The following is a 13339-nucleotide window of genomic DNA, read 5'->3' as shown; positions in this document are numbered from 1 at the left end:
CCTACTGTTGTCTTCCCCCCACCCCAGGTAACCCAAATTCTTCTTAAGAGGCTAGATGAAATCTCTCTCTGGTCTCCTCAGGAACAACAACTGCCAGTTCTCTTCAAAACCCTGGGTTTATACCCCCCACCAAGGAGAGATGTTGTTCCCTGGATTAGGCAGTTTGAATCACTGGGATTCAGAGGTTAACCCTCTTTTTGGGGAGAGGTATGATCTCCCCAAACCTTCAGTCTCCTTTACTGCTACTAGTAACTGACCCAGTCCTAGCTTTAGATTAACTGATAAACTTATTAGGGTTTAACAATGGAGGAGTAGGAAGGGTAGCAATCATGTAGTAGGGTGAACAGGATGCCTTAACACTGGTTCCCTTTGGCAAATCCACCCACAAAGGTCTTGGGGTCCAAGGCTGGGGAAAGCCTTGACCTCTCTTTTTGGTCAGCTATCTGTGGTGCCTACTCCTACCTAACTAGTTTGACACAGGAGTCCAGGAATACATTAGAGAAAATTAGATCTTGAAAGGGAGTTTCTCTGTAGATGGCTTCCTTCCAAAGTCCTGTCCACAATATCCCCTGATAGCTCTGTGTTGTTGTTAACAGCTGAGCAAGAAATGTTCAGGAGTTCACAGAAAAGCTGTTGATCCCCAGAGATACATCTAAGTTTCTTTCCAGCTTAGGAAATCTGTCCCCTTCCTCTGTTTTCCAGCTGAAAGAGTGAAGGAGGTTGCAGTTTTTAGTTCTCTCAGCTTCTGTTGTCTTACTGGAATCTTGGAGTTTTTTTCTCTTCTTGGACCTCCCCCACATGAGTTGTTCCTTACGCCACTGGATCTGATTCCTCTCTTGCACTACCTTATCTATCCAAGTTAATAGATAATCAATAAAGCTATTAAGGGTTTAATTCAGTTCTCTGTCTCCAACCAGAGAGAGTGCTAGCCTCACAGCCTCTCCCAAGGAGACCCAGAGACAAAAGCCCTTTCCAATGGTCTGCAACTTACAAACTACACTCAACCACATCCTTTTAACTGTCACCAACTGCCAAGCAGCACAGCAGGGGGTCTCTTATGGAAAAATATTGTTGTTCCTTTTCCTCTTAAATACAAAAAAGGAAGAAATTAGTAAAAACTCTTTAACAGTTATTAGATGTAATTATAGTTCTGTCCTTAGTGGAAATATAAAAGCTGGTTGGTGTATTTTTTTTTTCATATGCCAGAAGTTATAGTCATTCCTTAACTCATTGTTACCAGATTTAAGTATGTCCCTCCTATACAAATGGTCACTCAGCAGTCTTCTGTTTTCTTCCTGCATTTGTCCTTAGAATTTTTCATTCTCTTCTTTTACTTTCTTTCTCTTTGACTGTTCTGTAGAAAGTTTTGCCTCTTCTTCTCTGGCCATATTTTGTATCATACCCCCTTCTAACACTCCACAGTTCTTGTATCATGGGCATTATTTTCCTTTCATACCATCTCAGAAAACACTTAGAACTTCATCTTACTTTTCATCATACTTTAACCTTTACTTCTGTGGTGAAAAAAGCCAGAATTTCATTAGGAGACTGTTATGATTAAAATTCTCTGGAGACTGTATAAATTTATAATTATTAGTAAAGATGGGGGGGGGGAGGCAGAGAGAGATCACATAATCACCACTATTTCATCTGTGTGCTACTGTGCTCCCCAGTTCTGTTTGCAAGTCTCCAGCCTGAAAGAGAGCTTGAGCCTGCTCTTTCCCTTTTCTTATAAGTCTAGTAATCTCACTCCTTTGTCTCTATGGTTGGACAGACCTGACCTCTCAGTCTGGGTCAGAGCCAAGTCTTCCCAGAGTCATGTAGGACTTGGAGCCAGTCTCTTCCTGGAGCCAGAGAGCCCTGAGATATCTGTTGTCCTCTTATAGTATTCATATGTGGCCAGTCAAAAAGTGGAACTAATATCAACCAAGAATTGTTTTCAAACAGAATAAAGGGGTGCAATTTTTATTAAATGATTAAATGTACATGAGACATAATTGTGATCTAGTCTAGCCTCCTTTTTAAAGATTAGTAAACTAAGATTCAAAGAGATCACCTAAGTTTCATTCTTTTCTGAAATATAAATGAATTTTACCTCACTTCTGTATTAACCTACAAGTAACTTGGTTTTTGTAGTGAAGTTTGTGGGGGAGGGTGAAAATAGCAAGAAGATCGAAGGGATTTTTTTGTTGTTGTTATTGTTTGTTTTTAATCCTTCCTTTCCATCATAGAATCAATACTGTGTTTTGGTTCCAAGGCAGAACAGTGGTAAGGGCTCAGCAATGTGGTTAAGTGATTTGCCCAAGGTCATGCAGCTAGGGTGTTTCTGAGTCAGGATTGAACCCAGGACCTCCTGTCTCTAGGCCTGGCTCTCAATCCACTGAGCCCTCTAGCTGCCCTCTTGGGATTTTATTTTAACCCCTTTTCTTTACCCCTAGCTTAAAAAGAAAACAAAATAGCTGTTACAAAACATCAGAACTATGTTTCTGTTTTATGGACAGGAGGATTAGGACATTGTAAGATTTCTTTCTATTCCATAGTTGGCCAGAGAAGAAGAGAGAAACTCTAGTTGAAATGACAGATGGTAGTGGTAGAAAGAGAAACAGGCAAGGCAAGTCCCTTGGGTTTCTCAGAGGGAAGAAAGGATATGAAAAAGAATACGCATGAGGTTTTAAACATCAGTAAGTCCTGACCTCTTTCCATTTGTTCTCCATCCTCCCATCCTTTCTGATTCTGATGGAGCATCTGCCATAGGAGATGGCCCAAGCAATCAGTTAATCAACATTAATTAAATGCTTACTTTGTGCCAGACAATGTATTAAAGACAAAGATGAAATGGTCCTTGACTTAATGGAATTTATGTCCTACTATGGGAGAAAACATATATTCACAGTCCTATACTCACAGGTAGATGTGAAACAAATTCAGGGTAATGGCAGGGGTGGAATATTTGCACACCGGGATGAGGCAGCAAGTTGGGGGAGCCCAGAAAGACTTTATATAAGATGCCAAGGATTTAGCCTGAGTTTTGAAATCAAGGTGTCTCAAGCAACAATGGGAAGTATATTCATGTCATAAATAGAGAGGGGAGATAAAATATTAAGTTTAAGGAAAAATGAGACCAGTCTGACTACACTGAGTAATAGTAGAAGAAAATGAAGAATATATAACAAGTTGGAAAGATAGGTTGGAGTTCCAGTTGTTAAAATACTTTAAAAGTTTAACAAGTTTACATTTTACATAGTGTCATTTGGGAGCCATCCTAATATTTTTGAGTTAGAAAAGTAAGATTGTCAGATCTGTGCTTTAGGAAAATCAATTTATTAGCTATGTAGTAGATATATTAGAGAATGGAGAGATTTGAGGCAAGGTCCAGTTAATACAGACAAGAGGAGGATGAGATGATGTATTTAAAGGGCCTAGACTAGGGTGAGAGACCTGGGTTGAATATATAGATGATGATGATGATGATAGCAGCTAACATTTAGCAAACATCTTTTATGTAATATCTCATTTGATGCCAGTGTAGGTGCTATTATTTTATAGATGAGGAAACTTTGCCTGAGTGAACTAGTTAGTGAATTACCCACAGTAATATAGCCAGTTAATGTCTGAGGCTTTGGATTCAGGTTTTCAGATGCCAGGTTAACTTCAATGCTCTATCCATCATCATTCCACCTAACTGCCTTTATTTGTTGCTACAGTAGGTTGAGAACTATACCAGTCATGTATACTGTTGGTAAAGATATCAATCACCAAGTGAAAAAGTATATAGAAAGAGAAGAGTGCGTAAGACAGAGCTTTGGGACAAATCTATAATTACTGAGTGTGGTATGGGTGATAAATTTTACACAGGAGTCTTTTTCTTTTTTTCTTTATAGAATATTTTTCCATGGTTACATGATTCTTGGTCATCCCACCCCCTACCTCTGCCTCCCGGCTTGTAGAGCTGACAAGCAATTTCACTGGGTTATACATGTATCACTGTTCAAAACCCATTTCCATGTTATTCATATTTGTAATAGAGTGGTCTTTTAATGGCCAAACCCCAATCGTATCCCCATCAAATCATGTGATTGATCATGTTTTTCTTCTGCATTTCTGTTCCCACAGTTCTTTCTCTGGATGTTGTTAAATTTATTGGTTGGACTTAATATTTAAATTGGTGGTCACCAGGGATTTAATTTCTAAATCCCAAAATGAATTACTAAAAGTAGAATGGAATTTATGGTAGTTTATTCACAATAGATGGAAGATATTAAGGAAATGGGGGGGGGGATTGATTTTATGTCTTCCAATCAGAGAGAGAGAGAGAGATTGATTTTATGTCTACCAATCACAGCAGATGCTCCTCTCCAGGACTGCCAACTAATGTATGAAATGGGTGTTCACACCTTTTGTAAGGGAGGTGAAATTCTTCATCTCTTCAAGATCAAAATTAGTCTTTAGAATTATATACATACAAATTACAGCTGTTAGATTTGTTTTATTTTGTTCTTTTTGTTTGCATGGTTCTAGTTGTTGTGTAGGTTGTTTTGGTTAGTGTTCTTTTTCATCAGTTTGTATGTCTTCATGTAGTATTCTAAATTCATTGTTTCTTATGGCACAGGATGTTTCATTATATTAATGTACCACAATTTGTTTAGCTACTGCTTAATTGATAGCTATCTACTCTGCCTCTATTTCTTTACTTCCACTAAAAGTGCAGCCATGACTTTTTTTGTATAATATAAGGAAATTCTTTGTGTTTTTAACCAACTAGAAGTATATTTCCATTAATAGATTCTGAGTCAGGTATGGACTTCTTTAGCCACTTTCTTGGCATAATTCCAAACTGTTTCTCAAAATGATTGAATCTTACACAGTTCCATCAACACTATATTATTGTGCCTGTGTCTTTATATATACTGTAATATCTTGAAGGGATAGCAGGGTTAAGGGAAGATCTTTTAAGGATGGGAGAGACCTGGGCATGTCTGTCAGCAAAAGACATAATAATTAGGAGAAATTGAATTAGGGGAGTGGGGAGAATTATTGAAGGGATTTCAGTCTTTTCTAGAAGACTGAAGTTTTTAAGTAGAGAACTTTGCCTGAGTAACAAAAACCCTTGTCAGTAAGTGGAGCAATGGAAGAGAGAACAAAATAAGGGTTGGGATGTTATGAATTAAGAAGAAATATGCAAATGAAAGAGTTGTCCTTAGATGACTTAGTTTTATATTTATGATACAAAGAAACTATATATTCTAGAATTTCTTTTAAAAAAATTTTATTGGTATCTCTTTGTTTATATAACATTAATTTCCAAATATATATCTTTACTTTCAACCCAGTGAACTATCCCTATGTAACAGATAAGGGGGGGAAGGATTGATGTAGTTCAGCAAAACTAAATGTTGTGGGACAAACACACCTAAGTTTATAGAAGGTAGACTCAAAGTTAGACCCAGAAGTTTAAAAAGATTTTTTTTTAAGAGATGTAAGGTGATTAAACAGCTTAATTGCTTAAGGGTTAGCCTCAGGGCTGGTGGATTAGCCTGGGGGCTAGTAGAGTAGCCTCTTTGGAACATATGGAATAACTATCTAGGTGCAGAGTAGCTGCTCCATGTGTAGAGTAGCAACCTCAGTTATAGAGTAGCAGCTTCTACCACCCACACCCCAACCCCAGGGATCAGGGTTTGCATATTTATTAGGTCTGAGGACTGCCCATCTCCCATTCCAGAGAAATCTTCACCTTTCCTGAAAACTCGGGAAAATGGGCATGGCAAGTGGAGGTGTGATTTTGCATTTAACACATATATTATCATGGGGAATAAGGAGCTTGTGCAGGTTTGGGGGATATTTCTGGTCTGCCAGAATCCTTAATGCACATGTCCCATGTTCCCCCCATAGTCCACCTTGTCCATCTGTCAGTATGGGAGAGGTCAAGCTACCCTTCTGGAATGTGAACATGGACAGAGGTGGGAGGGGGAGCAGCCCAGTATATGATAACTTTGGTAATTATGTTTACCAGTTCAGAACTAAAGTAAAGAATGATATAAATAATTAATAAAGCATCTTAGGCACAAAGCTGATGCCCTATATAGACTATTATAGATTCACTATATGGAATGAGTAACTGATCAACAATACAGATTATGTAGTCTGTGCTTGACTAATGTTGAAACTTTAGGTTTTGTAGTTTGTTTTAACTAGTGCTAACTGGTAAGAAATGAGGGTTTTATTCCTAGTACTGTCTCTCGCTGTCCATTACTAACCTTCATTATAAGCAATGTATTAACTGAATCTGACAATGGTTGTAATATTCCAAACTCAAAAGTCTTCAACTTCCACCAAGGAGGTGTCTACACTTTAGTATAGCTTCTCTATAAGGAGAGAGCATTTTTCTCACCCCTTAAGAGCCAAGCTTTGTCTTTATAATGATGCAGCATGAACTGCCTCTTCTCTCCAAACCTCTTCCTCTCCACTTCCCCCCTTTTTTATTCTTTACCACAAAGATAGTTCTCTAGAAATATTGAGACATTTGGGTGATATTAAAAGAATAAATTATTTAAAGGGGAAAGTAGTTATATAGTGTTTACTTTTTGTTATTGTTTTCATTAATTTTAAAGTTCTTTTGTATATTTCCTGATTCTGCTTAATTCACTTTACATTGGTTCATGAGTCTTCCCATGCTTCTTCAAATTTCTTATTTTCATTGTTTCTTATAGTACAGTAATTTACTGTATGCATGTATCATATGTGATTTGCCATTTCCCCAATTGATAGACTTTAGCTTTATTTCTCATTCTTCTCTCCCCCCCACACACACACATATACATATACAAAATGACATTCTGTCTACCCATGCTATTTTACTACTCTAATTGAAATCTGATCTCTTTAGGGGAAAATGGGGTCTCTGTATCAAAGAGAAATGACATTTTAGACACTTTTAAAAGCCTTGATCTTCTGTCTTAGAATTGATCTGTTCTAAGGCAGAAGAGGGACAAGGGATAGGCAGTGGGACTTGCCCAGGCTAGGAAGTGTCTAAGGCCATATCTGAATCTAGGATCTCCCATCCCCAGGCCTGGCACTTTATCCTTTGAGCCACCTAGCTGTTCTGTTAATCACCTTTTAAAATATAATTCCAGGTTTTTTTCCAGAGCTTTTGCCTTCCTCTGTGTTTCTAGCACTTAGCACAGTGCCTGGCATATAATAAGTGTTAAATAAATTAGTTATTATTGACTGGACAAAGAGCAAGATATAGGAAAACCAGAGGTAGGCAAATATCTCCTATTCCTATCCTCCCCCAAATCCACCCCTTTTTAATTATTTATTTATTTAGAATATTTTGCTGTGGTCGCATGATTCATAATTTTTCCCACCCCTCTTCCTGCCCTCCTCCTGGAGCTGACAAGCAATTCCATTGCAACCCCTTTTAAGGGCATTGTGATTTTAGAATCTGCTAGTGAATTTGACCTTTTGATACCTTGCAAAATTCTAGAACTGATTATTAAATGGTAGGCTTATGAGGAAGCATAAGGAAAAGAATGATGCATAGAATCATAGAGGTTTAGAGACAGAAAGATCTTAGTTACCTAATTAGGTACAAAGTTGTATATTAAGTACTAGGTTCTTCCCACAGATGATGTGACTAGACCTTTAAGGAAGAAATTTTTATATATTCCATTCCATAAAATGTAAGGGGGAGGGTTTACAAATAAAACAGTAAAGACATTACTGAACTTGAAAGAAGGGTGGTGCAGCACTAGATTGCTTCATGATGAGAGATGTGGGGGTTGCCATGTGTTTAGCTGATTTGGACAATTAGAAGGTATACTGGCTTCCCCTGGGTTGCATTCTAATTGTAGGAGAGTGCTTTCACAAAAATGTAAAAACTGAGGACTTCTATCTAAAGATATGATTCATTTGAGAACAAACTATCAGAAGGAACTTAATGCTCTAGGGATTATGAAGATATGGGCAGAAAACCAGAGGATTTAGAGGAATAGGTGGTGTTTTTCATCACTACTAATGGATAAAGGTAGGAACTTTAGAAAAGAATATAGAATATGGAAAAGTGAATAGCTAACAGGATGGTATTGGAAAATGGGAATGGTTTTCTAAGTAGTGACATAAGATAAGGGAATGAAAGGTCACTTCAGAAAGAGTATATCTAGAATTAGAAAGAATGTGTCATCCTGTGGACTCTGAGATGTAATTAAAAATGATTTTTATGCCCTAAAATGTCTAATTGGATGGATGGATAATAAAGTGACCTTTTAGTTTTAATGTGAAAAGGTAAATTGACCTCATAGAGGCCTGCTACTCATGACTGGCTTATGGCAATAAAGGGATCAGAACATCAACCAGTCACACAAAAGGCAAGGATGATGGAGTAGTACTGCACATCAAGAAGATATCTACCTGTATGGAAATCTGTGAAACTGAGAAGGAAAACATGATAAACTTTGGGTTTAAAGATCAGAGAAAGGAGAAATAGGTAAATTCATAACGAGGATAATACTGCAGGGGTCAATTGAAGGAAATCAATGACAAGTTCTTGGTACATTTTACAAAACTGGTAGGCTAGATCTAATAATAATTGTGACTAAGGCAGCTAATAAATTTAAATTTTAGACTCTCAGAAAAAGAGGACTTGGGGAACTACTGTAATGGAACTGAATACAACCAGGGGAAATGATTAGTAAAATGGAAGAATCTTTCAAGAGAAGGTATTGACTGTGCCATCTTGAAATTTGTGATAGTAATAAGGGAGCATTGACCATAATCTGATTTATATTATATACTTTAGAAATACAAATTTCAAAGAATTCGGAAATAAGGTAAGTCAGTTCTCATGGCCTTTTCTTTAACTAGGATTCTCCAGACTAATAGCATACTCTCTTAAAGAAAATCTGAGTTCTGTTTAAAGCAAGGAGATGGTATAAGTTGATGAATAAACTTGAATATTTTTTAAGAATTTGTACAAAGGATGTGACATGGACAAATAATTAAGGATCAATACAATAGAGTGGCAAGTTCCTCTTTAAGTATGTTAGAAAAGCTAAAGTACAGTTTAAGCTAGGGTTTGTAATGAATGCTAAGGGCAACACACAGGACTTTGAGACACTTTGGTTAAGTGGTAAGGAGGGCAGTGCTATAGACATGGTGGATCCAACTGAATTTTAGGAAAGATTTTAGTAAAATCTTGAGATATCCCTACATACAAGATGGTTGTTGGCTTGTACAACATTTAGATGAATTTTTACTTAAATAATTTTATATCAGATCTGGAAGGAAATTGATTGGATTTTTTAGTGACTTGGATGAGCCATAGACACATGTTTATTAATTTTGGGAGTGATACAAAACTAAGAAAGATAGCTAACAAATACAGATAACAAAATCAGATTCTAAAAAATATTAACAAGCAAAAAAAACTGGGTTAAATTTGATAAAGTGGAATTTAATAGAGTTCAATGTAAAGTTTTACAGTTTGACTTTTTTTTTTATGATTAACAGCCTCAGTATCATAATGGATATGAAAAGGGCCTATTGGCCTATAAGCTCAAAAAATCAGTGCTTGATATGGCAGTGCTCTTTCTTTCCCCTTTCCTCAAAATTACAGAAGTGAATATGATCTTAAACTATATTAATAGAAGTATAATGTCTAGGGGGAAGCAGATGTGGTTCTTAGCCCACTAGATTGCATCTAGAAGGTTGAGTTCCATTTTGGGTGCTTCATTTCAGGAAAACTATTGACAAGCATATCCAGAAAAGAGCAATTAGAATGATGATAAGACTTAAAATCTTGTGAAAGAGTCAAAACTGTGAAAGGAGAATTAGATGAGGAAACTTATGTTTAGTCTGGAAAAGGATGATGTGTATTTTTAAAAAGTTTAGTGTTGGGGGAAGCTGGGTAGCTCAGTGGATTGAGAGCCAGGCCTAGAGATGGGAGGTCCTAGGTTCAAATTTGACCTCAGCCACTTTCCAGCTGTGTGACCCTGGGCAAGTCACTTGACCCCCATTGCCTAGCCCTTACCACTCTTCTGCCTTGGAGCCAGTACACAGTATTGACTCCAAGACAGAAGGTAAGGGTTTTAAAAAAAAAAAAAGTTTAGTGTTTCAGATTTTGAATACTGAACGGTCTTGGCTTAAATGACCTTCAAAATTTCTTCTGACTACAAAGTTTTAAGAATTTATATTTCTATGCTTTTTCTTGTGAATCAAATTATTTAATTATTTAATTAGCTCATGATTACATGAAGAATTAACCCAAGATTCATTCAGTAAGAATTGATCCTGTTAAATTGAGAGGGTTGGACTAGATGATTTCTAAGGTCCCTTCAAATCTAAATCTTTAATCTTATGATTAGTTTGAATTGCAAATGAATTGTCAACATCCTTGCCTATCATTCTGAATAAATGCTTGTGTTTTTCTCTCTGGAATCTTCTACATGACAGTAGAGGGAGCTGCAGAAAAAGGCCTTGGGGAAGACATATATAGGTCTGTTGCAGAGAATTGCTGCTATATTCAGTAGATCTCCAGATCTACTAGAGGAAGGGTCATCTTTCCCCCTTGTCCATCAGTCTCTGGAACATTTCCACTCTATCAGTAGACATTTATTAAGTACCTATTATGTATCAGGAACTGTGCAGGGCACTGAGGATATATTGAGATACACAATATGTAAATATAAAATAAAGGGGAATTAGAAAAGATGTCATATAGAAAATTGTACCTGAGCTATACTTTGAAGGTAGGAATTTTAAGAGTTAATGGTAAAGAACAATAAATCATGAGCCCTTAACTATCAGTTTCCTAAAGTGGGGCACACCTCCATATGGCTGTGTAATGTGATATGCATCACATGTATTTTTTCTAATTTTATAAGAATATTTTGTCATACCTTATAGTTTACAAAATACATCAATTGTCTTTTGAAGTAGATTTTACAATTATTGTCCCCATTTTTATGCACAAGAAAATAAGGTAAAGAAAAGCTCATTTGTCTAACACAACTATTAAGTAACAGCTGAGATTCAAACTGAAGTCTCCCAAGTTGAATAGAGTAACCTTGGTTACTTACTCCACTGTAATAGTCATGTAGCTTTTCTTGTGCTTTAGTTTCTTCATTTGTAAAGTGAGAGGGCCTATACTAGATGCCCTCTAACATCCCTTCAAGCTCTGAATCTGTGATCCTCTCTTATCCGGACATGAACAACTAGCCAGAAGAAATAGATTGTATGATAAAATCAATTCAAAATTGAATTCTTACCTCACAGATGGTTTACCCACCCCTGTAAGAGCTCAAGCAAAAAAAAAAAATAGATGACCTTTCCTTACAAGTATTGTAGAAGAAATTCCTGCATTTAGCTGAAGGTTGGGCTAGGTAATTTTTGTTAACTTTAAAATCTCTTAAATTAGGAGATGCCCAAATTTTGATAAGAAGAGAGATTAAGATAGTTCACCAGTGGTCATAGATTTCTTATTTTCAAAGTATTAATTTGGCATGAATCTGCCATCTAAAACACTTGTTGGCTCTAATAAACACAGATAAAATGTATAATCTGATAAAGCAGATACTTATTCATCACTTCCTGAATGCTAAAAAAAAAACGAGAAACCTGGCCTTTGAGGACCTTATAATCTATCTGAAGAAGGTAAAGTGTGGACAACATTCAGTAAATGCTCAGAAATTTGATGTTGGAGGGAATATCAACAACCGCAATATCAGGAAAGACTTCTCTGGAAACTAGCACCTGAGCTGAAGCTTGAGAAAATGCACAATCTGAGAGGTGCAATGTTCAGGAACAAGGAATGCCATGCCAGCACAGGGAGACAGCAAAAGGATACCTTATTGACTAACCACTTCTTGTTATTTAGATGAGTATGCTCAGAGGCCTAGATGAATTGTGAATTTCTTATTGCCACACAACTAATCAAGCCAGGATTTGAACCCAAGTTCCCTTGTTTCCAAATCCAGTACTTTCCCATGCTATCTTAGAAGACAAGACACTTCTACTCCCCCAAAATCTTTTTATTTACTTGGTAGTGCCTATAACGTATCATGCCTAATACAAAGTTGAACAAAAATGGAGCAGATTAGATGTACACAAATGTTATACAAACTGAATTATGAAGTAATTATGAAGGTTGCAATGCAAGTAGAATGAATAAAACCCAGGAGAGAGCCATCATGGATCATAAATCTATAGCTATGAGTGTATCAGAAATTACTTGGCCCAAACTCCTTATTCTACAGATAAGGAAATTAAATCCTCAAAAGATCAAGTGACTAGCCCACAGTTATTCAAGCAGTTTTCAGTTTATGTAAATTCATATTATATGGATTCAACCTAGAGGCTGACTCTGTGAGTTTAGGGACTTGGCTTGAGACCTCTGGCACTGACAGAGGAGATCTTTGCCCCCACTATGTTGACCCTCTCACATGTCTGACCTCCATGTGTCTGTCTTACGGCCATGTGCACTCATTACAACATATTTGTCCTTGACCCCCTTTTCCCCCCATGTGTTGCCCATCCTCTCCTTTCTGTGTTCATGTTCAGCTCTCACTTTGTGTGCTCAGGTGTTCTTCCTCTCAGTTTAATCCAGGCTGCAACATGACTAAGCTTCGCATATTCCCTCTCCTCTTCTCTGTTCTTCAACCATGTTTCAGCGCTCCTCCCTCCTTTCCCCACATCCACAGGCAATTTCACAATACATAAAAATCATTTTACATAGAGGACTGCAAAATGTTCCACTTACATAGCACAGACTGTGATCACATTAAATCTGTCTATGATCATATATTAAATGGCAAGCCTAAGATTTTACCTCAGCTTCCATAAATCCATGTTTAAGCAGGAAAGTAGTGTGATCTTTACTCTGTGCCAAGCTCTCTCACTATAATAATTTCTGATTTTGGGTGATCAGGGAAAACATTGTGGAAGAGGTATCATGTGCAATTGGAACCTTTGGAAGGAAGAATGTGATGGATATTCTGTGGGAACTTTGTATAATCTGAAAAAAAATAGCCATTTTCGATTACCCCCGAGTCAGATTTTATAAGAATACAAAATATTTCCCAGTTGATAAATGGTCAAAGGATAAATAAACAGGCCATACTCAGATGAAGAAATTAAAACTACCTGTAGACATATGAGAAAATGCTCCAAATCACTATTAATTAGTGAAATGCAAATTAAAACAACTCTGAGATACCACCTCATACCTATTAGTGGCTAATATGACCAAAAACAGAAATGATAAATGTTGGAAGAGATGTGGGATTGGGAAATTGGGGCACTAATGCACTGTTTGTGGAACTGTGAACTATTATAACCATTCTGGAGA

General features: G+C 36.9%; 1 protein-coding gene across 3 annotated transcripts in view; it reads left to right on the top strand.

Annotated features, from left to right (window-relative positions):
- The window catches only part of CEP57 (centrosomal protein 57), a 75373-nt gene that overhangs the window by 25437 nt on the left and 36597 nt on the right, over positions 1-13339 (top strand). The window contains exon 1 of one of the 3 annotated variants that reach the window (XM_056825116.1): positions 7585-8023. The exons of the other annotated variants lie outside the window; for them this stretch is intronic. Coding sequence (XP_056681094.1) covers positions 8014-8023 — 10 coding nt within the window. The 5' untranslated portion in view covers positions 7585-8013. Of the gene's footprint in view, positions 1-7584; positions 8024-13339 lie in introns of those variants that run through there. 3 annotated transcript variants of the gene reach the window in all.

This window comes from Monodelphis domestica, chromosome 4 (assembly GCF_027887165.1).
Source record: "Monodelphis domestica isolate mMonDom1 chromosome 4, mMonDom1.pri, whole genome shotgun sequence".
In the NCBI taxonomy this organism is placed as follows: domain Eukaryota; kingdom Metazoa; phylum Chordata; class Mammalia; order Didelphimorphia; family Didelphidae; genus Monodelphis; species Monodelphis domestica.
The sequence above is the reverse complement of the archived record's forward strand: the minus strand, read 5'-3'. Positions and strand labels throughout refer to the sequence as shown.